Genomic DNA, 24,752 nt, shown 5'->3' with positions numbered 1-24,752 from the left:
TCTCCATTTTGGCTCAGAAAACCTTTGAGATTCTGGCTTGATTTTTTGTTTTCTTTCCCAGCCCTGCTTTCCAAGGGCTGCGCAGCATATGTGAGGAGGATGTTTGCAACAAGCAAGCTACCAAAACCTCTCTGCACTTTTCCTGGGAGCACCTGCTATCCATCATCCAGTAATCCAGTTTTCTGACAACAGGCAGGAGTAAATAAATCCTTATTTTCTGGAGAACTGCTTTTGCAGGGTTTTTTTTTTAAATTGGTTTAAGTGATGAGAAGTCTCTGACTTAATGCCCTGTTACTTTAGTGCCCGGACCATGTAAAAATGTCCCAAGTGGAAGAAAAATGTCATGAGGAATGAATCCATTCTATTCCTCAGGTTAGAGAAAGTAACATTCCAATGTGGGAATTTTCCTTTTAAACCTGGGATGTTCCTGAGTGGGATAGAAATATCTGGCACCTCTCCTGTGGAGCTGGGAGAGTTGGGATTCAGCCTGGAGAAGGCTCCAGGGAGCCCTTGGAGCATCTTCCAGTACCTGAAGGGGCTTCAGGAAAGCTGGGGAGGGACTTGGGATAAGGGCAGGGAGGGATGGGATGAGGGGGAAGGATTTCAAGCTAAAAGAGGGGAGATTGAGATGAGATTTTAGGAATAAAGTCTTTAATTTGAGGGTGCTGGAGAGGTTACCCAGAGAATAGATGAGCACAAAGCTTTTTCTTGGCTTTGATTAACTTTAAGCATTAAGGTATCTCCTCTAATATTTTATCTACTCAGTAGTGGCATTATAATTATCTGTTAAACTCTATCATATGGTTCATAAAAAAGACAGGCAGAGACCATTCTTCAATTGTGGGGTGGATTTTGCCACGGGGGTGTGAATAAATAATTAAAAGGTTGTGCTCCTGCTTTTGGGTCAGGACTTCAGCTTAAGCCAGGGCTAAATCTACCATTTTTCTGCCTTTTTTCTTCCTTTTTTTTTTTTCTTTCCCTTTTTCATTCTGACCCCAGTAAGGCTGAACCCATTAAGCCCTTCCCATTGATGTTTTCTATGGTTTTTTTTATCACTGCTTTGTGATGGAGCACTTGCAGTTCCCTAATCCTCCTCCTGAATGGCTCCATGGTTTTTCCAGCCCCCCCTTTTTGCAAATCCTACCCATCAGCATATAAGTGATTTGACTTATTCCCCTTTCAGGTTAAATAGAAAATGTTTGATGGAGTGTTGAGCTTCTTGCATTATAGATCTGACATAAATTCCACCAATGGACAGGAAAAATTTTTTTAATTTTAAACTCCTAAATGAAAATTCCTTTTAGGTCTTGCTGATCAGCTGCACTTTAAATGAACCTGAATTAAGAGGTCATTTTTCTCCTACAGAAATAAGTGGGAGGTGAGAGAAAATCCAGTTTGTCCAGGGGTGGGTTTTTTTAGCTTGTTTCACAGGTCTGAAACTTCAGCATTTTCAAGCTTCTGGATCTTGTGTCAGATGGTAAAAAAAATTTTTTTTTTTTTTTCCTATTGGTACTTCACCAAAAAAGTGGAGTTGGAAATCCAAGTTTCCAACTGGAAATCCAATCTCAGTCTTCCTGGAATCACCCCAGAGCTAAAAAAAAAACCCTTTTGTTATAAAGCAGAATTGAGCTTGATTTTCCTTCCTCCTGCCCCAAACTGGCTTGGGAGAGAGCAGGGAAAGGCTTGCAATTATCAGGATTTATTTCTTTGCTGGTTTGGAAAAAAAAACCACAACTTTTTAATGTTCAAATGACTTGCAATGATCAGGATTTATTTCTTTGCTGGTTTGGAAAAGAAAAAATAATCTTTTTAATGTTCAAATGGCTTGGGAAGTAAAGGTGAGGAGTGAGAGGAAGAAATCAGGCAGTAAAAAATCTCAGGGTAAAAAGCAGGAGCTGGATATTGCCTGGACATTGGGATAAATCCTTCTCAGTGCCAAATGGGAAAAGAAAGCCTGAGAAGAAAATCAGCTCCATGAGATGTTTTTTTTGCTGCTTTTCTGTCTTTTCCCCTATTTTCCCCCTTTTCTTTGGAAGAAAAGAACCTAAAAACCAAGCTCAGAGTAAAGGGTTGCAGTGTTAAAGCCAGGAGCTGAGGGTTAAATAGACAAGGGATGAAATCAAGAGGGAAAAAAGCCCCTGGAGAAGCTACATCAGGTGGCTTGGAGTGGATTTGACTTTGGGGGGGTCCATTTATTAATTTTTTTGTAGGTTCAGACCCAAGTGCTGGGTTCTGAGTGTCTGTACACATCCCGCTGCCCACCCTCCAGGTTTTGAGGAAAAAATGGGTTTTTTATTAAGAAGTGGAAGTGAAAACCATTTAATTTTCTTTTAAAAATATATTTAAATAAATATATTTGAATGTGCACCTCTGAGAAGGCTGAATCTTTGGGGCCAGCTGTTCCCAAAGCTCTTACTGGGAGCTCCAGGGAAGTCTGGAAGTTTTTAGAAGTCTTTTAGCTATGAAACTGGAGCTGGAAGAGGGTGGGAATTTCTGTGGCCATCTTTTTGCTGAGGTTTGGGGAGCTGGGATTTTTGCTTTGATTTTGCCTCGAATCCCCAAATTTCCCTGCGATCTTTTTTTTTTTTTTTTCCCCCCATATTCCCAAGTTCTCAATTTGCCTTCTTTTTTTTTTCTTCCAGGGCCCAACCTCCCCAAGGCTCAGGTTAAAACAGCATCCCTTGGCTTGGCAGGAAAAGCCAGGTCACCTCTGCTGCCTGTCTCCGTGCCCACAGCCCCAGAGGCCACAGAAGATGGCCACAAGCAGCCAGAGGACTCCACCAATGTAAGAACCCTCTCCCTGAGCCACCCTTCTTCCAAAGTTCAGCACCCAATTAGCACATTAATTTTTAGTTAAAACTCTCCTTACCCAAGGTATTAAGCTGAGAGTTCTTAGAAAAGGAGCAAAACTCAGCTGCATCATCATCAGAGTAACCAGGAGGTTGAGGGATGGGATTCAGCTCCTGTTTTCCTCTCCCCCTTGGGGTGCTGAGTCCAGTTCTGGGGTCCCCAGCACCAGGAGGAGATGGAGATGTTGGAATGAGTCCAAAGGAAGCCATGGAAATGATGGGAGCAGCTCTGGAGCCAGGATAAGGGAGTTGGGGATGTTCAGCCTGGAGAAGAGAAGGCTGCAGGGAGACCTTAGAGCACCTTCCAGTGCCTGAAGGGGCTCCAGGAAAGCTGGGGAGGGACTGGGGACAAGGGCAGGGAGGGATGGGATGAGGGGTGAGGGATTTAAACTAAAAGAGCAGAGATTCAGACCAAATAGAAGGAAGGAATTATTTATGGTGAGGAGACACTGGCCTTGGTTGACAAGGAGAGGTTGGAGGTGCCAAAAACCCTTTTATAAACCATGTAGTTGGCTTAAATTAATATTGTAGAAAGCATTTTTATCATTTCAAAGCTTTTTTCTATTTTTTTTATTATTATTTTTACAGGAACTTGTTGAAACTGGTTCTTTGCCATAACTAATTTTTGGTTTTTCAAACTTCAGAATTTTGCTGAGAAAACCTCACCCAGGTCCATTCACCCCCAAATCCTGGGACAAACCCAACCTTGTCTCATGCCTCTGGGCAGCTGATGAGCCAGGTTGGGGGGAAGCCCTCAGCTTTGCAACCCTGTTTGAGCTTTGGGATTGTTCCTCAGTTCTCCAGGACAAACCAAAGTCAAACATTGTGCAAAATATTGGATTCTCTCCTGTGTGAGCATCACTTTATTATGCACAGCATCAGAGAGTTGCATACATGAAGGGCTTTTTTTTATGGTTATTATTTTAGGTTGCTCCCCATCAAATCTCAGGGTTTTCTCCAGGAAAGCTGGGGAGGGACTTGGGACAAGGGCAGGGAGGGATGGGATGAGGGGGAAGGGTTTGAAGCTAAAAGAGGGGAGATTTAGGTTGGACATTTGGAAGAAATTGTTGAATTTGAGGGTGCTGAGCCCCTGTGCCAGGTTTCCCAGAGAAGCTGTGGCTGCCCCATCCCTGGCAGTGTCTCAGGTCAGGTTGGATGGGGCTTGGAGCACCCTGGGCTGGTGGGAGGTGTCCCTGCCCATGGAAAAGGTTGGGAATGGGGGATTTCTCAGCTCCCTTCCAACCCAACCCAACCAACCCATTCCCTGATTCTAAAAAGTTTTGGCAGCCACTAAAATTTTTCTGTTGGCTTTTAAGGAACTTTTTGGGTGGGTGCTCCAGGCAAGGAGTAAGTTTCACACAGTTCTGTGTTGTTATTATCCCCAGGAGAACTTCCTCAGCCCCTCCTGAGCACCCTGAGAGAGGAGGTGGAGAGAAAGAAGGGGTGAGGAGTGTGATAAGGGAAGGAAATAATTTTGGCAGGGAAACTGAGTGTATAGTAATACCAGATAATGGTGAGGAAAAGAACATTGAAGAAGGAGATAAGTGAAAGTGAAAAAAATGGTGGAATTAGAATCATCTTTTCACTCCCTATTAAGACTCTCAGAGGGAAAGCTCTCACGTGGTCCAGGAGATGAAACAGAGCAAAGGAAAAGGAATAAGGGAAAAAAAAGAAATATATTGAATGCAAATATATCACCCCTTTTCATCTGCTTGCACAAGAGTGTTTTTTTCTTTTTTTTTCACTGAGCCAACACCTTTTATTGAATCCTTTTCCATTTTCAGAGAAAATGGAAAGAAATATTTTGCTTTATCCATGGGTATGGAAAGTTTGGGTCTGATGAATGCACAAGTGAAATTTTGCTTCAAGTTTAGTAGGGATGCAAGAGGATGGAGGAGACATGGAATCTGCTCCTGGAAGGGGAACAGGAGGGGAAATGCCCTCAGTGGTGCAATTCCTGGCATCAGGAATAATTGAACCCAGGACATTTGGTACCACAAATTGGGATTTCTCAGAACCTTATTTCATCACAGCTTGAGCTCCCAGAAGAGATGCTGCTCCCACTCCACAAGTATTGCTCATTCTTTGCTCAGAATTTGGGGAGAAAGGCTAAAATTTGTGGAAAGGCTAAAATTTAGGGAATTTTCTTCTTTTTGTTCTTTGAAGCTGCCTGCTCCATCCTCCCTTGGTGCCTTACCCAGCACTGTCAGAGCTTTTCCTGGGCCAACCCCACCTCAAGAACTCCCCCTGGAGCTCCTGAAAGGAGGATTCCAGGTGTCCCTGTCCATGGCAGGGGGATTGGATCTTTAAGGTCCTTTCCCCCCCAAACCAGTGTGGGATTTTGTGCCATTTTGTGCCTCTGACCTGTGTGTGTCTTTGTCCCCCTGGCAGGTTTATGAGCAGGATGACCTGAGTGAACAGATGGCCAGTTTGGAGGGGCTAATGAAGCAACTGAATGCTATCACAGGCTCAGCCTTTTAATAAGCTCTTGCTGCTGGGAGAATGACCCCGGAGCATTGCAGCATCCCAAGATTTCCCCCATCCCATCCCCAACCCCCCCATCAAATCATCTCCTTGGTTGCACCCCTACGGTGCAAGTCCTGCAACGTTCTCTAAAGGGATGATGAGAAGAAGAAAAAGGAAAGAAGAAGAAAGGAAAGAAGAAGAAAAAAGGAAAGAAGAAAAAGGAAAGAAATGTTCCTGAACTGTAGATCTGGCAGCTCAAGTGATGGAAGGAAGGTGGCAAGGCCAATGACATCGCCACCGCGGAGTCATCGCCGAGGCCACTGGGTTCCTTCTTTTGATCTCTTAGTCTGTTGTAGAGCTGGAGTTGTCCTGACTAACTCATGTTTTACTCCGTAGAGGTTTGTAGCTCTTTGTCTAGATCTAGTTTTACCTCATGCCAGAATGGTTTTAAACATAGACCAGGCCCTTAAGGAGACAGTGTTGGAGGTCGCTCGTTTGGTTTTTTGGTTTGTGGGTTTTTTTCAAAAAATTACTGGTTGCAAAAAAAAAAACACCCATAGGAAATAATCATACCACCAGACCAAAAAGAAAAAAAAGAAAAAGAAAAAAAAAAGAGGAAGATTTGGAGGTTTTTCCCCAGCAGCACAAAGCAAAAAGACAAATTGATTCCTTCCCTGCGTCGCTCTCCATCACTCGTCACGCAGTGGTGGGGATGGAGGAGTTGTTGGAGAACCAAGTGCTGGCAAATCCTCCCAGCATGAAATGTGTTCTGGATGGCAAACAGAGAACCAGCAGTGTATCAAGAAAAAAAAAAAAAAAGGGGGGGGGGAAACAACCAAAGTCTGCACTGCTGCAGCCTTACAGACAGAGGACGTCAAATCTTCGCCGCCGCCTCGTCCTTCCCTGCTCCAGGTTTTGTGCTGGGCCACCCTGGGATGATGTTGGGAAGCATGGATGGAGCCACGGGGAGCTGGAACAGGGAGGAAAACCAGAGCTGGATTTTACACCTCCCTTTTCCGTCCACCTGGCATCTGCTCCGTGGATCTGTCAGCCTGGGATGAGGATGAGGAAGGAGCGGTGGGTGCTGGGTGCAGGGCCTGTGAAAAAAAAAACCCAACAATTTATCAGGAGGGTTTTTCCACAAGTGTAACAGTTGGTTGAGATCTCAGTAGTCCAGGAAAACATCAGGGAGAAGCAGCAGGAGACTCTGAGCCACCTCCAGGGATTCCCTCTCCTGGTCCTGGGGTTTTCACTGCACATTCCTCTGGTTTTCGTCAAGGATAAGTGGTTGACTTGAGAAAATATTGTGTGTAGGCATTTTATTGCTAAATTTTCAGCTGCATTCAGTGTTAATCCCTGTTTATGCAGCTGAATCACCAAAAGGGAGCTAATTTGCATCTTGATCAGTTAGGAGGCTGCAAAAAGGCAAGAAGAGAGTTTCAGCTGAATTATTCCATTCAGCTCTGCCTTTGATTTCAAGCTTGAGTGGGTCATAATTTTAAAAGAGCATGGAAAGGATAGGATCTTTACAACCTAATAGCTCCTTTTATTAGGTGGCTAATTAGATGTGAATCTCCCAATGAAATATTTGGAGTAAAATGGCACTGCAACAGAAGTAAGAATTCAGATGATTTTCTACAGCCCGGTGCTGAAAAGGAAAATCAGATGTCAAGGAGGGATTCAAATGCTTCATTAGGAACTTCAGTATGGTTGTAAAAATGCTCCTTTAAAAAAAAAAAAAAAAAAAAAAAAAAAAAAAAAAAAAAAAAAGCCTTGTTATTCAATTTACTTGAGATCTTAATGAAATATTTCTCAAGAGGGAGGAGGTCTTGTTTGCATGAGCCTTTCCCTTTCTGAAAGACTTGTAACCAATTAACCTTTATTAGGAATAAAATGCTTAAATCTTCCCCCAAGACCCCCCAGCTCAGCTCTTGGACCCTCTGAAACCTCCTTTTCAACTCAAACTGAAGGCAGAGGTTGAAATTGTCCCAAATGGAGCACAAGGTGAGAGCTCTCTCAGTTTTTTTAATCACAAATTAAATTTTGGGCTTGCTCAACCTTTTTGTTGTGTTCAAGCATCTCTTTGGGATTTAAAAACTAAACCCTGGATGTCTGCAGCTTGACCCCATTTTTTCAAGCCCAGCTATTTTCAATCAATGTATATTTAAGTTAAACTTGAAAATTATATTTAAATCAACATTTCAGCTCCCAGACCAAGGTTCACCCCAAAATGAGTCCTCATGTCCTCAACCCCCAGAAAGGAACAACCAGCAGCACAGCTGCTCCTCTTCCAAATTAAATCACAAAGATATTTCTACTCTGATTTCAGTTTAGGACTTGACAGTAAAGCTCAATTATTCCACTGAAAAAAAACCTGATTTTGGGGGTTGCTTTTGCAGTTTGTTTTTTTTTTAAATTCAGCTGGAACCTTCACCTCCCCTCAGCCCCATTTTTGGGGATGGTGTTGTCCTAAGGAGCCCTGGAGACATTCCCAACCTTCCTTTGAGGATGATTTTTGTACAGTTCCCAACTAATTAGTAAGCAGGGTTTTCTTTTCAAGTTTCACCTCTTCTGTGAGCTCCTTGCAAAACTTAAATGTTGTAGCACAAAACTTCCAGGTTTTCCAGTGCTGATGCTCTGTGCGTTGGCACTGAGCTTGGCTGAGGATTTCCTGTGGATTTTGGACAAATTCCAAAATTGTCAGAATATTTCTAGCCCATGACTGGCTCAACCATGGTTGAGCCATGGCACTATCAGGAAAATAGGATGAAAAATCAATACCTGCCATAAAAAGATGGGAAAGAAACCCCAGCAGGTAAAAAAAAAAATATTTTTTTTCTTTCCTGGTTTTTCCCCTTTTTTTTGTCCACTCCAAGACCTAAATATGGAACAATATTCCAAATTTCAGGGGTCTCAGCATCTCTGTTGCCTGCTGAGATGTCCCCTTGTGGAGCCACCTTGGGAAGCTTTTGAATTCTTGGAAGGAGGAGGAAAATCAGCAAGTGGATAAACTCCTGATCATGTCAAATTCCTGGGAACACAGTTTTAGTCACTGCCAAATTTTTTCTTTGTGCTTCTCATGGATTCTCATCTCCCCTTGGCTGCTCTGGCCCTCTCCATCCTCCCCTTTAGGAACTGGGAATTCCAAACTGGAGAAGCACAGAGGTAGCTCCAAGCAGGATTTGCCCATCCCAGGGATTCCCAACAAGTTTGTAGCTGCTTGGAAGGTTGGTCCTTGCTTGGTGCTCCAGCAAATTTGGAAATTTCAGCCAAGAGGCTTCTTGGGACATCCCATGCTGGATGCTGCAATAAGATTCTGCTTTTTTTTTTTTTTTTGTAGCTTTGACTATTTTAATTTTTTTTTTTTTTACAGGAGCATCTTTTCCCCAACCCCTTCTCTCAGGCAGCTGCATGTCTGCCTTGATTCCCTCCTTGAAAATCTTAAAGATTTCAATGATTTTATTAGGAAAAAAGCTTCTCCAGAGCTTCTGGGCATGGTTGCAGGATCTGCTTACAAAAAAAACCCCATGGTGCAACCCCAGGCAAAAGGATGGGAGGGCAGGGAAGGGTGGGGGGAAGCATCAGCCTAGAATTTTTGGTATAGATCAAGGTATAATTTCTGCTGTAGCTCACTGAGGTGGGCAAGGAGAAGATCCTCCTAATTGGCAGCTAATTTTGAACCCTTGCAGGGCCCATTTTTAGCCACCCCCCTGGTGAAAGCAGGAGGAAAGGTTTCAGCATCACGATGAAATTCCCAAGAAGATGGAGCCCCCCCTGGGCAACACAAGGAGAAGGCAGGAGATCTGCAGCCCCTTGCAGCCTCATTTCTAAGCTTTTGCTACCTGGAAGCTGGAGGGAAAAAAGCTTCTTTTCACTCAAAATCCTGGCTTTAGAGGGAACCAGGGATTTTTTTTTCCTGCTGGCTTCATTATCCCCCATCCTCATCATGTGCTCTCTGGTGTCGAACTGGCTTCTGGGAGGCTCCATCACCTGATTTTATGATTTTTTTTAATTATTATTTTAATATTCTCAGCAAAAAAAAAGGCATGGAATGCATCCTCGTGCTGGGCTGGAGGAGAGGATGTGGTGGAGCCAGGTTTGGTGGATGCTGCAGATGGAGGGAAGGCACCGTTGGGAGGAGAGGGAACGATGCTCTTTTTATTCCTGTAAAATAAACCTGGGCAATTCCGGCATTTGCTTGGGAATTGCCCCCACTTTTGGGATGGGAAGGTTGGGGAGGGGAGGGTTGGACTTTTTTATAATATTTAATTTATTATTTAGAGCAGGGGGTTTTGGGGTTTTTTTTGTTTTGGTTTTTTTTTTTTTTTTTTGCTAATTTGATACAACCAAGGGACACCTGGCTGGAAACCTAGAGCAGGCTGTTAAAGCTGCAGTGTTCCCATGTCCGCCCAGGGATTTGGGTGGGAAAAAGGGGAGGATTTGGGAAGTTTGGCCAGCAGGACTGTGTCACTGGGCACTGTCACAACCCTCCTGGCTGCTGTGACAAACTGGTTCCAGTCTGCTGATTCCATGTCCTGGCACTGGTGGAGGCCACTGAAACGGCTTTGCAAGGTAATTAAAAAAATCTGTAGAGTACTAGTGAGATGTTTTCTCTGATAGAAATGGGTTCTACTACAGCTTTAACTAGCCTTAGATTGAAAGAAATAAAAAAAAAAAATCTCGTCGTTACAAAAGGCCTAAAGGTTGCATTTGGAGCCTCTAAACAGTTAAATTGTCAGATTCTAGCATTGTTAACCAAATTAGAATAGTGACTGCAATATTTAAGTGTAAATCTTATTCTATGAGAAAGGAAACTTGCTTACAGTTTAAAAAAAAAACAAGAAAAAAAAAAAAAAAGGACTGTTTCTACACGCAATCTTGTATACTACGACATGAAGCAAAAGGGGGTTTTGTAATGCACTGTAGAACAGTCCCATATTCCTTTTTTTATAGAAATGTTATTCCAATGGTGCATTTTTTGGTTTAAGAAATAAAGTTTTGATACAACTTCTTTCTCTCTGTCTGCTCTCTGGCCACCAAGGCATCTCTCCAACCTCCCCCCTCCTCTCCAAACCCCCTGTACGTGGAATTTAGGGACGGGGACTCCTGGCAGGAGGGGTCTGAATGATGGCAAAAAAGGCAAAACACCTCCCAGGGCTCTGGTTGCTGCTCTACAACCACCTGAACATTTTTTTTTTATTATTTCTTTGGTTTGGGGTTTGGCTGAAAGGGGCTGTGGGAGCTACCACCTATTTAAGCATCAATATCCTGAAATATTTATGGCAGACATGGCCCGAGAGGTGCTGCATTTGTAGGCAAACCATAGAAATGGTTTAAAAAAGAAAAAATATTATTAAAAAAAACTTAAAAAAAAATATTAAGTTGAGGAAAAAAAAATAAAAATCATCCTTTCCCAGCAGGCCCACGATGAGTATTTGAGGAGCTAAAACTTCCCCATGCAGAAGAACAGAAAAAATTGACAAAGAAATAAGAAATAATCCCATTAAAGAAAAAAATTGACTGCAAACTCCCAGCCATATGGATACCAGGTCTTTGCTGTTGGGTCTTTGAGTCTCTTTTTTTTTTTTTTCCAAATTCTTTCCTCCTCCCCTTTCAGCCTTAGGGATTTTTTTTTTTTTTTTAAAGACATCTCCATCAGAAGGGAAGGAGCCAGAAAATCCTTCCCTGTTCTAGAAGGGACCAAGGAGGGATTTTACACAGATTTAAGGGATTATTTTAGGTGTGGAGTTGGACTTTGTGTTGCACCCATCAGTGATTTTTATTACCTGGGTGGGGATCTCACTGTGGGAGGGAGACCCAAGGGGTGGGAGGGGATGGAAGCAAAATTCCCCATCCCTCAGGAAGGGCATCCAGGCTTTTTGAGAAGAAAAACAAAAAAAAAGAACTGTTGGTTTCTGGAGGATGCTTATAATCAGACTGTGAAACCTCTCTACAAGGTTACCTGGAAAAAGAAAGACTTTAAATGGAGCTCAGAACAACAAGCTGCTTTTGAGAGTATTAAACAGGAGATTGTGCAGGCAATGGCCCTTGGACCAATTCGAACAGGGCCAGACATTAAAAATGTTCTTTACACCGGAGATGGAGGTGATGGTCCTACATGGAGCCTCTGGCAGAAAGCTCCAGGAGAGACTCGAGGCCGACCTCTAGGATTTTGGGGTCGAAACTACAAAGGCTCCGAAGCCAACTACACAGCCACTGAAAAAGAGAGACTGGCCGCATACGAAGGAGTTAGAGCTGCTTCAGAAGTGATTGGTACTGAAGCACAGCTCCTCCTGGTGCCACGATTACCTGTACTGGGAATCAAACTCTAGGTGATAATACATAATTATTGATTGGCTACCTCAACTTGTAAAGCATGGCATTTTGGGGGTCGTGAATTCATGTCCCATATGAATTGTTGTTATGTGAAACGTTTCATAAACTAACAGTGTTCTGTGGCTGGTTTTTAGGATAATGTGATGATGAAACCAGAGCTGTGTTCATCTACTGGCATCCAGCAACTTCCTCAAAGTTAACATCTGCAAACTGAAACCTGTGGACCATGGACATGAAATGCAACAATCGTTTCTTGCTTTAAATATCTGCTGCACTAGACTAAATTAATATAGTGGGCTTTAGTGTATAGAGAGAGTAATAATTTTTGTATTAGAGCATTTAGCGATAAGAGATAGTAATGACAGGAGCAAGACATTAATGCTATGGAATAAGGGGTGGAGTGTCCTGGTCTGGGCCAAGATAAAGCTAATTTTCTCTCTTTCAGCTCAGTCTCTTGCAAGTATCTGCACTTGCTGAAATGAACAACAAGTTTCTCAGTCAGTTTGCTTCTAGGAGTCATAATGCTCAATGTTTACTGTTACTGATAGAGAAAGGTCTGCAGAGCCAAGGGTCTCAGCTAAACAGCTGGAGTCATGGCCATCAGGACAGCTCAGTCTCTCTCTTCTCCATCAGCTCTATCTATCTCCTACCTCACCAATCACTGTGCTGGAAACTGTTTTATGCCCACCTCAGGGTGGGACAAAGAGAGGGGGTTTTGAGGACAGGGTCCCAACCACAAAGTACCAAAAAAATTCTCCAACCCTTTGCAACTCAACAGCCACGAGGGATTGCTCTGTTACTGGAAAAGGTTTGTTTTTATCTCAAAACGACGCAATCCCAAAGTTTCAGCCCTGTTTTCTTTCCAAGTTCTACTTCAAATTCACTCTAAAATGCTCCATATGGGTGTTCCTGAACTAAAAAAAGACATAGACTTTGTCCCATTCAGACACTTCCTCTAACAATTGTGTCATTCTGATAATCACTTCCTTCTTATACCTCGTTTTTTTTTCAAAGAATCTAAAGATGTGGATGCTTGGAAACTGTAAAGCTTAGAAAACGTGGTGACCTTGACCAGGCCCCTTCATTTCTGGTGATGGCTGAGGTGGGTATGGTGATGAGAGATGAGATTGTAGCACCGGTAAAATTCTCACACTGGGAGTAGCTTTAGGGTTGTTCACCCCTATAGAAAGCGCTGATTTCTCAACAAATGGGATATTTGCCTGAAGCTCTTGGCGCAGTGGGGACATGTGTAGGGTTTCTCTTCTGTGTGGATGAGATGATGCCTGATGAGTTAAGAGCTCCTGGAGAAGCTCTTCCCACAGTCGGGACACTTGTAGGGACTTTCACCCGTATGGATCCATAGGTGGTAGGGGAGACTCGAGCTTGTTATGTTGCCCTTCTGTCATTGTTTTGGCCAGGATAAAGGTGATTTTCTTTCTTGTACTTCTGCTTTCAGCTTTCTCTTGTAAGTAGTAGCACTTGCTGAAATTAACAGCAAGTTTCTCAGACAGTGTGTGTTTCTAGGACTGATAACACTCGATGTTTATAGTTACTGCTAGACACTGGTGTGCAGAGCCAAGGACTCTGCTCAGCTCTGAGGAATATTTTGCCCTCCAGAAGGAATGAAGAGGTCCCACCTACAGCCTCCTTTGGGGAGGAACAGAAAAGACAGATGCCAGGATAGACTAAACAGAGTATTCCATCCCATACACGTCATACTCAGTATAAATTTGAGGGATCACTAGGGTCAGACCAGCTTCCAGCTTCCTGTCCTTCCTGCCTTTCCTGCTTCCCTTTCTTCACCCGTTCCCTGTTTTCACCGGAGGATTCCGTCTGTTCCACTGCTTGTGGTCCTGATCTTTGCCAGCAAGAATCCTTGTGTTCCTGCCTCCAGCTTCTGACTGCTGCTTACTCCAGGAGTCAAACCTGGACTTTCCCAGGGCTGCCCTTCAGCCTTGGTGGTGACGTGAGAGTTATTGGGGAGGGGGGGGAGGAACGTGGCATCAATTTTCCTGTATATTTTTATATATTCAGTAATTTCTCTTATTTCTCATTACTGTTTCATAAAAGTTGTGTAGTTTCAAACCCATAAGTCTCTCTCCCTTATTCTCTCTCCTTTCTTTATCTGGGAGGGGAGGGGGATTAATAGAGAGCATCTGTCATTAGGTTTTTTTTGCCAGGCCAGTATTAAACTGTGACAGATCTATTGGCATCCAACGTGGGGCCTGAGCTAATTAAATCAAGCCCAGTTCAAATTTTGACTAATTTGCCTGAACAGTTTGAATTCCAACTCCAGCGGGAGGATACCAATAAGACTTTGCTGAGAGGAACCTTGCAGTCAAGGTTCTTTATTCTGGTGAAACACACAGAGAGAAAAGCTCCTCATTGACACACTCTGAGGAAAAAAAAAAAAAGACTGTAAAGACACATAATATGAAAGGGAACAAATAATGAGATTCCTGTCTGGGCAATAATTTTAAAAGGAAAAGAGAGAAAAAACCCAAACCAATTAACCCATTAATAAAAACCAATCAATATTCCTGAAGTGTCGCTGGGTTTGTAATGAGTTACATTAGACAGGAAGTGTACAAGAAGTCAATTTTAATCCTTTGAAAAATATCCAGTGATCAGTTTTGGAAACTGACCCTTGAGCTCCTTGTTCCTCATGCTGTAGATGAGGGGGTTCACTGCTGGAGGAACCACCGACTACAATAATGACACCACCAGGTCCAGGGATGGGGAGGAGATGGAGGGGGACTTCAGGTAGGCAAAGATGCCAGTGCTGATGAACAGGGAGACCACAGCCAGGTGAGGGAGGCACGTGGAAAAGGCTTTCTGCCATCCCTGCTCAGAGGGGATCCTCAGCACAGCCCTGAAGATCTCCACATAGGACGCCACTATGAAAACAAAACAGCCAGATCCTAAAAACACACTGACCAAAATAAGAGCAAGTTCACTCAGGGAGGAGTTTGAGCAGGAGAGCTTGAGGATCTGGGGGATTTCACAGAAGAACTGGTCCAGAGGAGGGAAAAATGTATTGGCTGTGTGCAGCAGAGAATAGAGGAACCCAGTGCCCCAGGCAGCTGCTTCCATGTGGACACAAGCTCTGCTGCCCAGGAGAGTCCCGTAGTGCAGGGGTTTGCAGATGGCCACGTAGCGGTCGTGGGACATTATGGTCAGGAGATAAAACTCTGCTTGAATGAAGAACAAAAAGAAGATCTGTGCAGCACGTCCCTTGTAGGAGATGTCCGTGTTGTCCCAGAGGGAACTGGCCATGGCTTTGGGCAGAGTGGTGGAGACAGATCCCAGGTCGAGGAGGGAGAGGTTGAGGAGGAAGAAGTACATGGGGGTGTGGAGGTGGTGGTCACAGGCGATGGTGGTGATGATGAGGCCATTGCCCAGGAGGGCAGCCAGGTAGATGCCCAGGAAGAGCCAGAAGTGCAAGAGCTGCAGCTCCCACCTCTCTGCAAATGCCAGGAGGAGGAACTGCCTGATGGAGCTGCTGTTGGACATTGGATGCCTCTAAGTATGTAGACCTGTCAGTGGAAGAAAATAAAGAGAGAATTTTGTATGGTCTTGATTAAAAGAAAATTATGAAATTTGTTCTATAGAAACACAGACTGCTTCTCTGCTTTCATGAACACTTTTGGCATGTCCTTTTATAAAAACTCTGGCTGGTGCTGTGTGGAGATCCATAAGACAGCTGGAGGGGTCAGTCTTACCCTACAACAACTGGTGAAAAGGAACATGGGGATTTCAGAGTAAATCCACTCTTAACATTTAAGACATTTAGCACTTCCAATGCACCATCCTTCAGAGGAGAGATGAAAGAATTTTGGATGGTTTGGTCTGGTCAAGTTTCCAAACACACTTGAGGTAATATTTAAAGGCAGAAGCCCCTGGCATTTCTGCTGCTCTGTAAGTGAAACCTTGAGGGTGCTGAGCGGCAAAGGGACTGTCCCTTAGTGCAGAGTGAGGACAGCTGCTCTGTCCATCAGTCCTGCTCTCAGCCGCACAAAGAGGCGAAGACCTTAAAGATATATATATATACTGATGGGAGGGGGGGATGACCCCCAGCCCCACACCCTGCAGTCCCCACAGCCCCAAATCTCAGGTGCTTTGGATGCTTTTACTCCATGAACACAGCAGCAGGGCAGGGCCTGCAGCATCAGAGCTTCACACGAATCCTCACCCCCCCAGCTCAGCAAAAGCAGGGGGAAGAACAAGGGCAGCAGCAGCAGGGGCAAGAGGGAAACCTTTCAAAGTTCTGCTGCCAAGAGCGTCGGGACAGGGAGACACAGGCAGAGGTTGCAGCATTTCTCCTCTCTGGTGGGGGGGCTGCTGGAAGGATCCTCAGAATTCAGTGCCCGTGATCTGGAGAGCTGGTGCTGTGTGACAGATAACAGGGTTTAGCTCTAGGGAGGGCAGCAGCTCTGCAGGGGATGGCTGGGAGGTGCAGGAAACCCCCCTGCCATCCTCTTCCAGGCAGCAGCTCCCTCTCCATCCCTGCCCATCTCTGCTGCCTGCAGCTCTTTCTCTGTCCCCAGCTCTCCTGTCTCCAGCTTTAGCAGATGCCTCCAGGAACTGCACCAGCTTCACTGCCCTGCACCAGATACTCACCGTGTCAGAAGCTGGGAAGGTTCTCCTCCACTGAGCTGGCACTCATCCCCTCCATCTTCACCCCCTTGAAGCTCTCTCTGCCTTGCTCATCTCCCACAGATACCTTGGCAGTGCCCTCAGCCCTGCTATGCTCTGCAGAGGAGCTGCTCCTGCCCAGAGCTGTCTCTCTGCAGCACTGCCCACTTGCCAGCAGCTCAGCTCACAACATTCATGAGCCCTCTGGGGGTTGATGCTGAGCCCATGGCAATTGCTCAACAGGCAAGGAGAAGAAGCTGCAGAAAGACAAGAAAGTCCAAGGCAGAATCCATGTTATAAACGTTTGACTCGTTTTAACGATAACAAAACTTTTATTGTAAATGAGAGAGATATATATGCAAAGCAGCGCGCTGGGCGACCAAGGCAGCACACCTCCGCCAACGGTTCGCGCCTTGGATAGGGTAAACCAGTCCTTTTATACTTTCGGTAACCCCCCTCCCTCTTAGTCCTTTATTAGTTTCTCATTGGAGGCTGTTTCGCGCTCTCTCTCTTTGTATTGGTCCCTGGTCCGCAGGCTCTGTCCCGTTGCTAAGGGAAGAGCTTCTTTGTTCTATCTCTGCAGACTTGCCTCGTGGTCTTCGACATGCCCCAACATGTTTTCCCACAAACAAACACAAACCCCGATCCTATGATTACAAACCACACCCAATTAAACATTCTAGGGAAGGATCCCTTCAACAAAACAATAAAGTAAAAATTTCAACTAGTATTTATTACAATTCCCCCCTTTAATTTTTATTGTTTTGTTGTCAGGACCTCAAAGGAAGAGAACTGCATCAGACCCCAGTGGAGCCAGCATAGCATACCGGACAAGGTGGTTGTGGTTCATAGACACAAGCTGAGGGCCAAGCGCTGCACATTCCCAAAGAGCAAAATAATAGTGTCCAGGATAGGCACCAACCAGGCAACCAAGGTCATAACCCCGAAAATACTGGAAACCTCCTCATGTCTCCACTTGTAGTACCTCTCTGCCTTCCCATCGGCCGATTCTTTGGAAAGAACACCGGGGTTGTTGTTATCTTCTCGGCAGCAGATGGTATTCTTCGGGAGACAGGAGGCCTCGTGCAGTGCCGCGGGGGAAGACCTGGAATGTCACTAGTTAGGTTCCATCCCAGACACAACTAGGTGCAACTAGGGAGCATGCGACAAATGATCAGATCCCTCAGAGTGCATGCAAAAGAACCACAACCAGGAGAGTTACAGAGTATTTATATGGCGGTGTTACGAGTTAGCTTTAATTTTAATCCTTCCCCGGGAGCTGCCGTCCACGAATTGGCAGTGATAGGACCTTTTATTCTACTGGCGTGAGTCCACCCTCGTTCAGCAGTTCGAATCGCAGTATCTGTGGTAAAAAGAACAAGAAAAGGGCCCTCCCAGGCAGGGGTTAAGGAGCTGTCTTTCCAGGTTTTAATCAAAACATGATCTCCAGGCCTTATAGTGTGCACTGCCATGTCCAAAGGCGGTCTCTGAATAACCAAGCCTCTTTTTGTTAATTCAGTGTGCCACTTGGACAGCTGGAGAATATAGTCATTTAAGAATTTGTCCTCAACGTTGGGATGATCAAGAGGAAACCCAAAATCGCAAGGAATGCCATATAACATTTCAAAGGGAGAAATTTTAATATCCGCTCTGGGCTGTGTTCTGATATGCAATAGAGCTAACGGTAAACATGTCAGCCAATTAGACTGAGTTTCCATCGTCAATTTAGTGAGATGTTTCTTAATCTCCCCATTCATCCTCTCAACCCTACCGGAGCTTTGCGGATGATACGGTGTATGATACTCCCAAGTAACTCCTAAGAGGGACATCGTGCTGCGAATAACCTTAGAAGTAAAATGTGGGCCTCTATCTGAATCGATCACAACTACGATGCCATACCGGGGAATAATATTCTCCAGCAGTATCTTAGTCACAGTTTTTGCAGTGCATCGAACGGTGGGAAAGGCCTCAACGAAGTGAGTTAAATGATCCACGATGACCAGAAGGTATTTATACTTCCTGACTTTAGGAAGCTCAGTGAAATCCATCTGGATCCTCTCAAAAGGTCTTTTAGCAAGCTCTCTCCCACCCTGTAATCGGACCCTTAAATGAGACTTATTGACTTTCTTGCAAATCAAACAATGTCCCAGTACAGTTTTAATTATTGTATAGAGCCCAATGCAAGCATACCAAAGTTCGAAATGATCTGCCATAGCCTGTATTCCCCAATGAGTGTGGTTATGCAATTTTTCTAACACCCTTCGGGCCAATGCTTTAGGCAATACCTGACGATCATCTGGGAGGTGCCATTTACCATCTCGTTCAGTTGCTCCCACTTGTTGTAGTTTGTCTTGTTCTTGTTCTGTAAAGCTGGTCTGAAACTCGGCCTGTCGGGGTTCAACTGAGATCAACAATAAGGCTGCTTGTTTTGCTGCCTCATCCGCCAAGTTATTACCACGGACATTATAGGATAGGCCACGTTGATGAGCCCTTAGATGAACTACAGCAATCTTTTTGGGGCCCCTAAGGGCCTGTAATACCGCTCGAATTAAGGCCTCATGAGTAAGATTTTTACCATGTGTATTAATCAAGCCTCTTTCTTCCCAGATCTTTCCAAATGTATGTACAACTCCAAAGGCATATTTAGAATCTGTAAATATTGTTCCAATGCGGCCTTTCAGAAGCTGCAAGGCTCGGAGAAGGGCATATAGTTCACAAGCCTGAGCTGACCACCTAGAATCCAATGGTCCTGATTCTTTAATGGTAAAATTGTCTCCTTCTATTATTGCATATCCTGATTTTCGATGTCGACCCACTACCCGTGAGGAACCATCTATGTACAATTTAAGGCCTTCCTGTAATTCGGAGTCTTCTAAATCCTCCCTAATTTTAGCCTGCAACTCTATAGTCTGTAAACAATCATGTGAGAGGGTTGACTCAAGTTCCCCATACAGGAATTGAGCAGGATTCTGCAAGTTGGTAACTTCCAATCGCAATTTAGGGGAGTTCAATAAAATGCTCTCATATTTCAATAGCCTGCTATCAGTTATCCACTTTTCTGCCTTCTGCTGCAAAATATTTCTCAAGTTATGTGGAGTATATACTGTTAATTCTCCTCCCAGAGTAATTTTTGCAGCTTCCTCCACTAACAAGGCTGTAGCTACTACAGCCTGTAAACAATTGGGCCACCCGCGGCTCACAGGATCAAGTAGCTTAGAAAAATAGCCCACAGGTTTCCGAGAATCTGTCCACATCTGTGTAAGTACTCCATATGCTGTTCCATCATGTATATTGACAAACAAATAAAAAGATTTCCTAATATCAGGTAAACTGAGGACTGGGGCATTAATCAAATCCTCTTTAATGTTATGTAAATACTTATCGTCATCAGAAGTCCACTTCAGCAACCCATTCTTAGTGAGTTTCTCATAAAGGAATTTAACTTTGCTGCTGTAATCTTCAATCCACTGTCGGCAATAGTCCAAGTAGCTGACGGATCTGCCGTTTGTTTGTAGGAGCTGATAGGGCTAGAATCCCATTAACCCTATCAGGGTCCAGCTGCTTCTGGCCCTTAACCAACCAATGACCTAAGTACTTCACTTTCTCCTCAGTAAATTGTAATTTGGACTTTGTTACCTTCAACCCTTGCAGGCTTAAAAAATTAAGGAGTAGTATACTAGCAGCCCTAACATCATCCTCAGTGATCCCTGCAATTAACAAATCATCCACATATTGAATTAAGACTGTATGAGGACTCCCTTCAAAGGATTCAAGAATTTGTTCTAAAGCCTGGCCAAATAGGTTAGGGGATTCTGTAAAGCCCTGGGGAAGTACTGTTCACCGAAGTTGCTGTTTCCTATGTGTGTCAGGATCTTCCCATTCGAAGGGCGAAGTAATCTCTGCAGTCTTCCCTTAAGGGACATGCCCAGAAGGCGTCCTTGAGGTCAATGACGGTGTACCACTGATAGCTGGGTGAAAGTTTACTTAAGGTAGTGTAAGGATTGGCAACTACTGGATATCTAGTTATAGTGCGCTTATTTACTTCCCTTAAATCTTGTACCAATCGGTATGACCCGTCTGATTTCTTAACTGGCAGGATAGGTGTATTATGGGGAGACATACAAGGTTCCAATAACCCCTGAGTTAACAGTCTCTGAATAATAGGCTGTAATCCTTTCCTCCCTTCATGTGAAATGGGGTATTGTTTGACCCTAACCGGGCAATCAGGGTCCCTAATAGTAATGATAATAGGTTTAATGTTTAAACGCCCAACCGAATCAGGAGTATACCAGACTTCAGGGTTAATTTTCTTTTCATCTGCTGAAGTTAGGACCAGTAATTTGACATTCAACTGTTGTCCTTTTATTTCTAAACCAATTCCCAACATAATCATCAAATCCCTCCCCAACAGGTTATATTCAGCTTCAGGCACCAGTAAGAAAGTGCCTGTGGAAATCTAGTTGTTTAATCTAATTTCCACATTTTTGATTAAGGGTACCGCAAAGGGTTCTCCCTTAGCCCCTACAACTTGTAATGTGTCTTGAGAGATAGTGCATCCCTGTGGAAGGGTCTGGACAGTAGATCTTTCAGCCCCTGAATCTATAAGAAATTCAAATTCTTGTTGCTGGGGACCAATCTGTAATTTTATCAAGGGCTCTTTGCTCGTAGATGTCCCCAGCAAATAGAGCCCCTGACACCCCTAATCTTCTTTATATATCATCTCGTCCTGCATCCTTTTACGACAGGAGTATTGTTTGTGTCCCTTTTGTTTGCAATAGTAACATATTAGCTCTTTAGGCACAACAGGGGGCATATTTCTCCTATTCGGTCTCGGCCTGTATTCTGTTTCGGTCTTCCTCTGGGGCCAAGGGGGGTGGGACCAAGCTCTTTAACTGCTGTAGCCAAGAGTTGCGTTTGTTGCTTTTGCTGCTCCTCATCCCTTCTTACATAAACCTTTTGAGCTTCTCTCAGCAGCTCATCCAGACCCTTATCGTGCCAATCCTCAATTTCTCCCAACTTTTTCCTAATATCACTCCAGGATTTCGCCACAAAGTGAGTTTTTAGTAAAGCCTGCCCTAAGGGTGTATCAGGGTCCAGACCTGAATATAACTGCAGATTCTTCCTCAGTCTCTCTAACCATTCGGTAGGGGTTTCATCTTTCTTCTGACATTCTGTAAAGGCTTTATTAATATTCTGCCCCCGAGGAACAGATTCCCTAATCCCTTGCATTATAATCTCTCGAAGGTCCATCATGTGCCCCCGATGTTCTGGATTTTGATTATCCCAGTTAGGTCTCTGCATGGGCCATTTTACATCTGCAGCAGGACCTTGTTGGTGTCTCTGATCCCAGTGTCGTAGACCAGCACTCCTAATCATTTCCCTCTCTTCCATAGTAAACTAGATTCGAAGGATAGCTTGCATTTCATCCCAGGTATATATGTTAGCTCCCAGGAATTGATCAAATCTCTCAGCCACCCCCAGGGGGTCCTCTAGCAATGCTCCCATTTCCTTTTTAAAGTCTCTCACATCCATGGAACTGAGTGGTACCGAAACAAATCCAGTCCCAGGCTGAGGTCCCCCCATTGCAATTTCACGCAAAGGATATAAACCTCCTCTTTCTTTCGTTCTGCTTCTTGTGAGTACCCCCCTCTCATGTTGTTCATGTTCCTTCGGCTCACTCTCAGAGGAGTCAGTCTCCGTAGCAGCCGGAGGGGGAGGATTATCACATGAAGGAGGTGACTCAATGATTCTCTCAGGTTCCCTATGTTTTCTCCTGAGTACCCTCCTCTCATACTGTTCAGGTTCCTTTGGCTCACTCTCGGAGGAGTCAGTCTCCGTAGCAGCCGGAGGAGAAGGGTTATGGTAAGGAGGAGGTGACACAAGGATTTCCTCCTCAGGTTCCCTATGCTGTCTCCTGCTCCCATCTCTGACCACAAACATCCTCGCTGGGTCACTTCCCATCCATACTGAAGCATATTCACTCTCTTCTTCATTAAAAGGTCTCTTAGCATTAACCCACAAATTTAAACTCCGGCACACCCAATTCTCAAATGTTCCATATATTGGCCAGTATACTCCTCGTTCAATTTCCTGGTTTCCCCAAACTTTTATACAATAGTATACCATGTTTTCCTTGTGTCTAGGAGAAACTTCCCAATGTCTCAACATGATTCCCAATGGGCTATCAGGGGGGATATCAGGGAGACATTCGTACCCCCTCTGAATACCGGGAGGATCCTCCAACATGAGTTTATTCCACCCTTGGCCCATCTTCCAGGTGCTTTCTGTCACACAGCCCAAACGCTTCCCTCCGTTCGTGGCCCAGCCCCTCGCGGGACGTGGGAACCGCACTACAAGAAGGTCCGCACTCGCTCCACCCTTCAGGACGTCTCACTCACTCAAATCTCAATCAGGCGCACCGTGGGCACCGGCTCCCCTACACCCGGGGGAACCAGCTCTTCCCGGATAAAAGTTAAAACCCCGCAACCGGAGGGTAACCCCCCGTTGGCCAGAAGAGGAACCCGACAACCGGAAGGTGACACCCCCCCCCCCCCCCTTTGGCCGGAAGAGGAACCCAGCAACCGGAAGGTGACCACCCCCCCCCCCGTTTGGCCGCAAGGAAAAAAAACCTCGTGGTCGGAGAAAAACAAAACAAAACAAACAACTAACAAGCAGACACCGAAAAACAAGCGTCCCTGACCGCGTGGAAAGACCAGGATCAAAGAAACTTCATCCCCAGCCGCGAAAATCCTGCAGCCAGAGGCATACCCTCCCTGATCTCGTGCACAAGATCAGAGGAAACCCTCCCTAGCCGTGATAATCCCGCGGCCAGAGGAAAACCATCCCCAGCCACGAAAACCTCGCGGCCAGAGGTACACTACACCATCCCCGGGGGGAAATCGCTTAATACTCACTTGTCTCCTGTTAATCTGTTATCCGGATCTTCGTGCACAAACAAAACAGAACAAAACAAAAAAGTACGGGGGAATTCTAAATTATTCCTTTACTTATATATCTCTCCCTCCTCGGTAAGATCCCTGCCGTCTATGGCACGGAGCTAGACTCCAGGTCCACCCGCAAAAGTGCGGATGGGGCGCCTACCCAGTAGAAAAGCTCCACAGCATAGAGTTCCAGGATCCAAGTCACGGCACCAATTTGTTATAAACGTTTGACTCGTTTTAACGATAACAAAACTTTTATTGTAAATGAGAGAGATATATATGCAAAGCAGCGCGCTGGGCGACCAAGGCAGCACACCTCCGCCAACGGTTCGCGCCTTGGATAGGGTAAACCAGTCCTTTTATACTTTCGGTAACCCCCCTCCCTCTTAGTCCTTTATTAGTTTCTCATTGGAGGCTGTTTCGCGCTCTCTCTCTTTGTATTGGTCCCTGGTCCGCAGGCTCTGTCCCGTTGCTAAGGGAAGAGCTTCTTTGTTCTATCTCTGCAGACTTGCCTCGTGGTCTTCGACATGCCCCAACATGTTTTCCCACAAACAAACACAAACCCCGATCCTATGATTACAAACCACACCCAATTAAACATTCTAGGGAAGGATCCCTTCAACAAAACAATAAAGTAAAAATTTCAACTAGTATTTATTACAATCCAAGTCCAAAGTTTCTTGCCGTGTGCCTGGGTCCCCCTGAGGGACAGCCCTGAGAAAGCGTCCCCTGCAGGGTGTTGGGGGGAGGAGGAACCAGGAGGCAGTGATGGCAGGTGGGGAAAAGGAAGGTGCAGGTGGCTCTGGTGCTGAGGAAGCCTGGCTGTGTGTCAGGACTGCAAAGGGCCCAGCCCTGAGCCCCATCCACTGGCAAGGGAGATTCTGTGCCTCTCTCAGCCCTCAGGGCTCTCCTGGCAGCACTGGCATGTGCAGATGGGCAATGCCAAGGGCAGGACTATGGCCCGGCACCTCCCAGCCTCCTGCACATGGACAAGGAGGCCCTGAGCCCCAGTGCTGCTTGAAGCTCCACTTGTCTCCCCATGGCCATCAGGGACAGAGACAAGAGCCACCAGCAAAGTCATGGAGAGCTTGGCTCTGCCAAGTGTGCCTCCAGCTTTGTCACAGTTTTTCCCTCTCTCATCTCCACCACAGTCTCTCCTGGGGTGTTCCATCCGCTGTGCCTCTTGCCCTGCAGGCTCCGCTCCTTCACCCGCCTGCCCCACCTTGCTGTCCCCTTCCTCTCCTGACATCTCTGTGTCCTCCCTGCCTCTGCCTTGGCACACAGAGACTTGGGCTGATCCAGGCTCCTGGCCCTTGCAGTGACATTTCTTTCTTTTGCTCTCCACGCCAGGCATCCCCAGCTGCACTTTGGGACATTCTTTCTTGCCGAAGCTTTTTCCCACTGTGAAGAAAAGCTCCACCATGCCCAAACCTGCCCTTCAGGCACTCCCAGGATCCTCCTGTACTGCCCACAGTCAGCACAGCACTGAGCTTTGACTTACCAACCTCTGTACACTGGACATGGG

The 24,752-nt window shown here is 45.3% G+C and overlaps 1 protein-coding gene across 1 annotated transcript in view; it reads left to right on the top strand.

Annotated features, from left to right (window-relative positions):
- LOC139789246 (netrin receptor DCC-like) overlaps nucleotides 1-7,679 on the top strand; it is a 35,140-nt gene extending 27,461 nt beyond the window's left edge. Inside the window, exons 8-9 of the mRNA XM_071729746.1 lie at nucleotides 2,643-2,785; nucleotides 5,241-7,679. Of these exons, the coding sequence (XP_071585847.1) occupies nucleotides 2,643-2,785; nucleotides 5,241-5,330 (233 nt within the window). The 3' untranslated portion in view covers nucleotides 5,331-7,679. The remainder of the gene's footprint in view (nucleotides 1-2,642; nucleotides 2,786-5,240) is intronic.
- The last annotated feature ends 17,073 nt before the right edge of the window (nucleotides 7,680-24,752 follow it).

The sequence above is a fragment of the Heliangelus exortis genome, chromosome W, assembly GCF_036169615.1.
Source record: "Heliangelus exortis chromosome W, bHelExo1.hap1, whole genome shotgun sequence".
Taxonomy (NCBI): domain Eukaryota; kingdom Metazoa; phylum Chordata; class Aves; order Apodiformes; family Trochilidae; genus Heliangelus; species Heliangelus exortis.
Note: the sequence above shows the minus strand (reverse complement) of the source record. Positions and strands in the feature narration are given on the sequence as shown.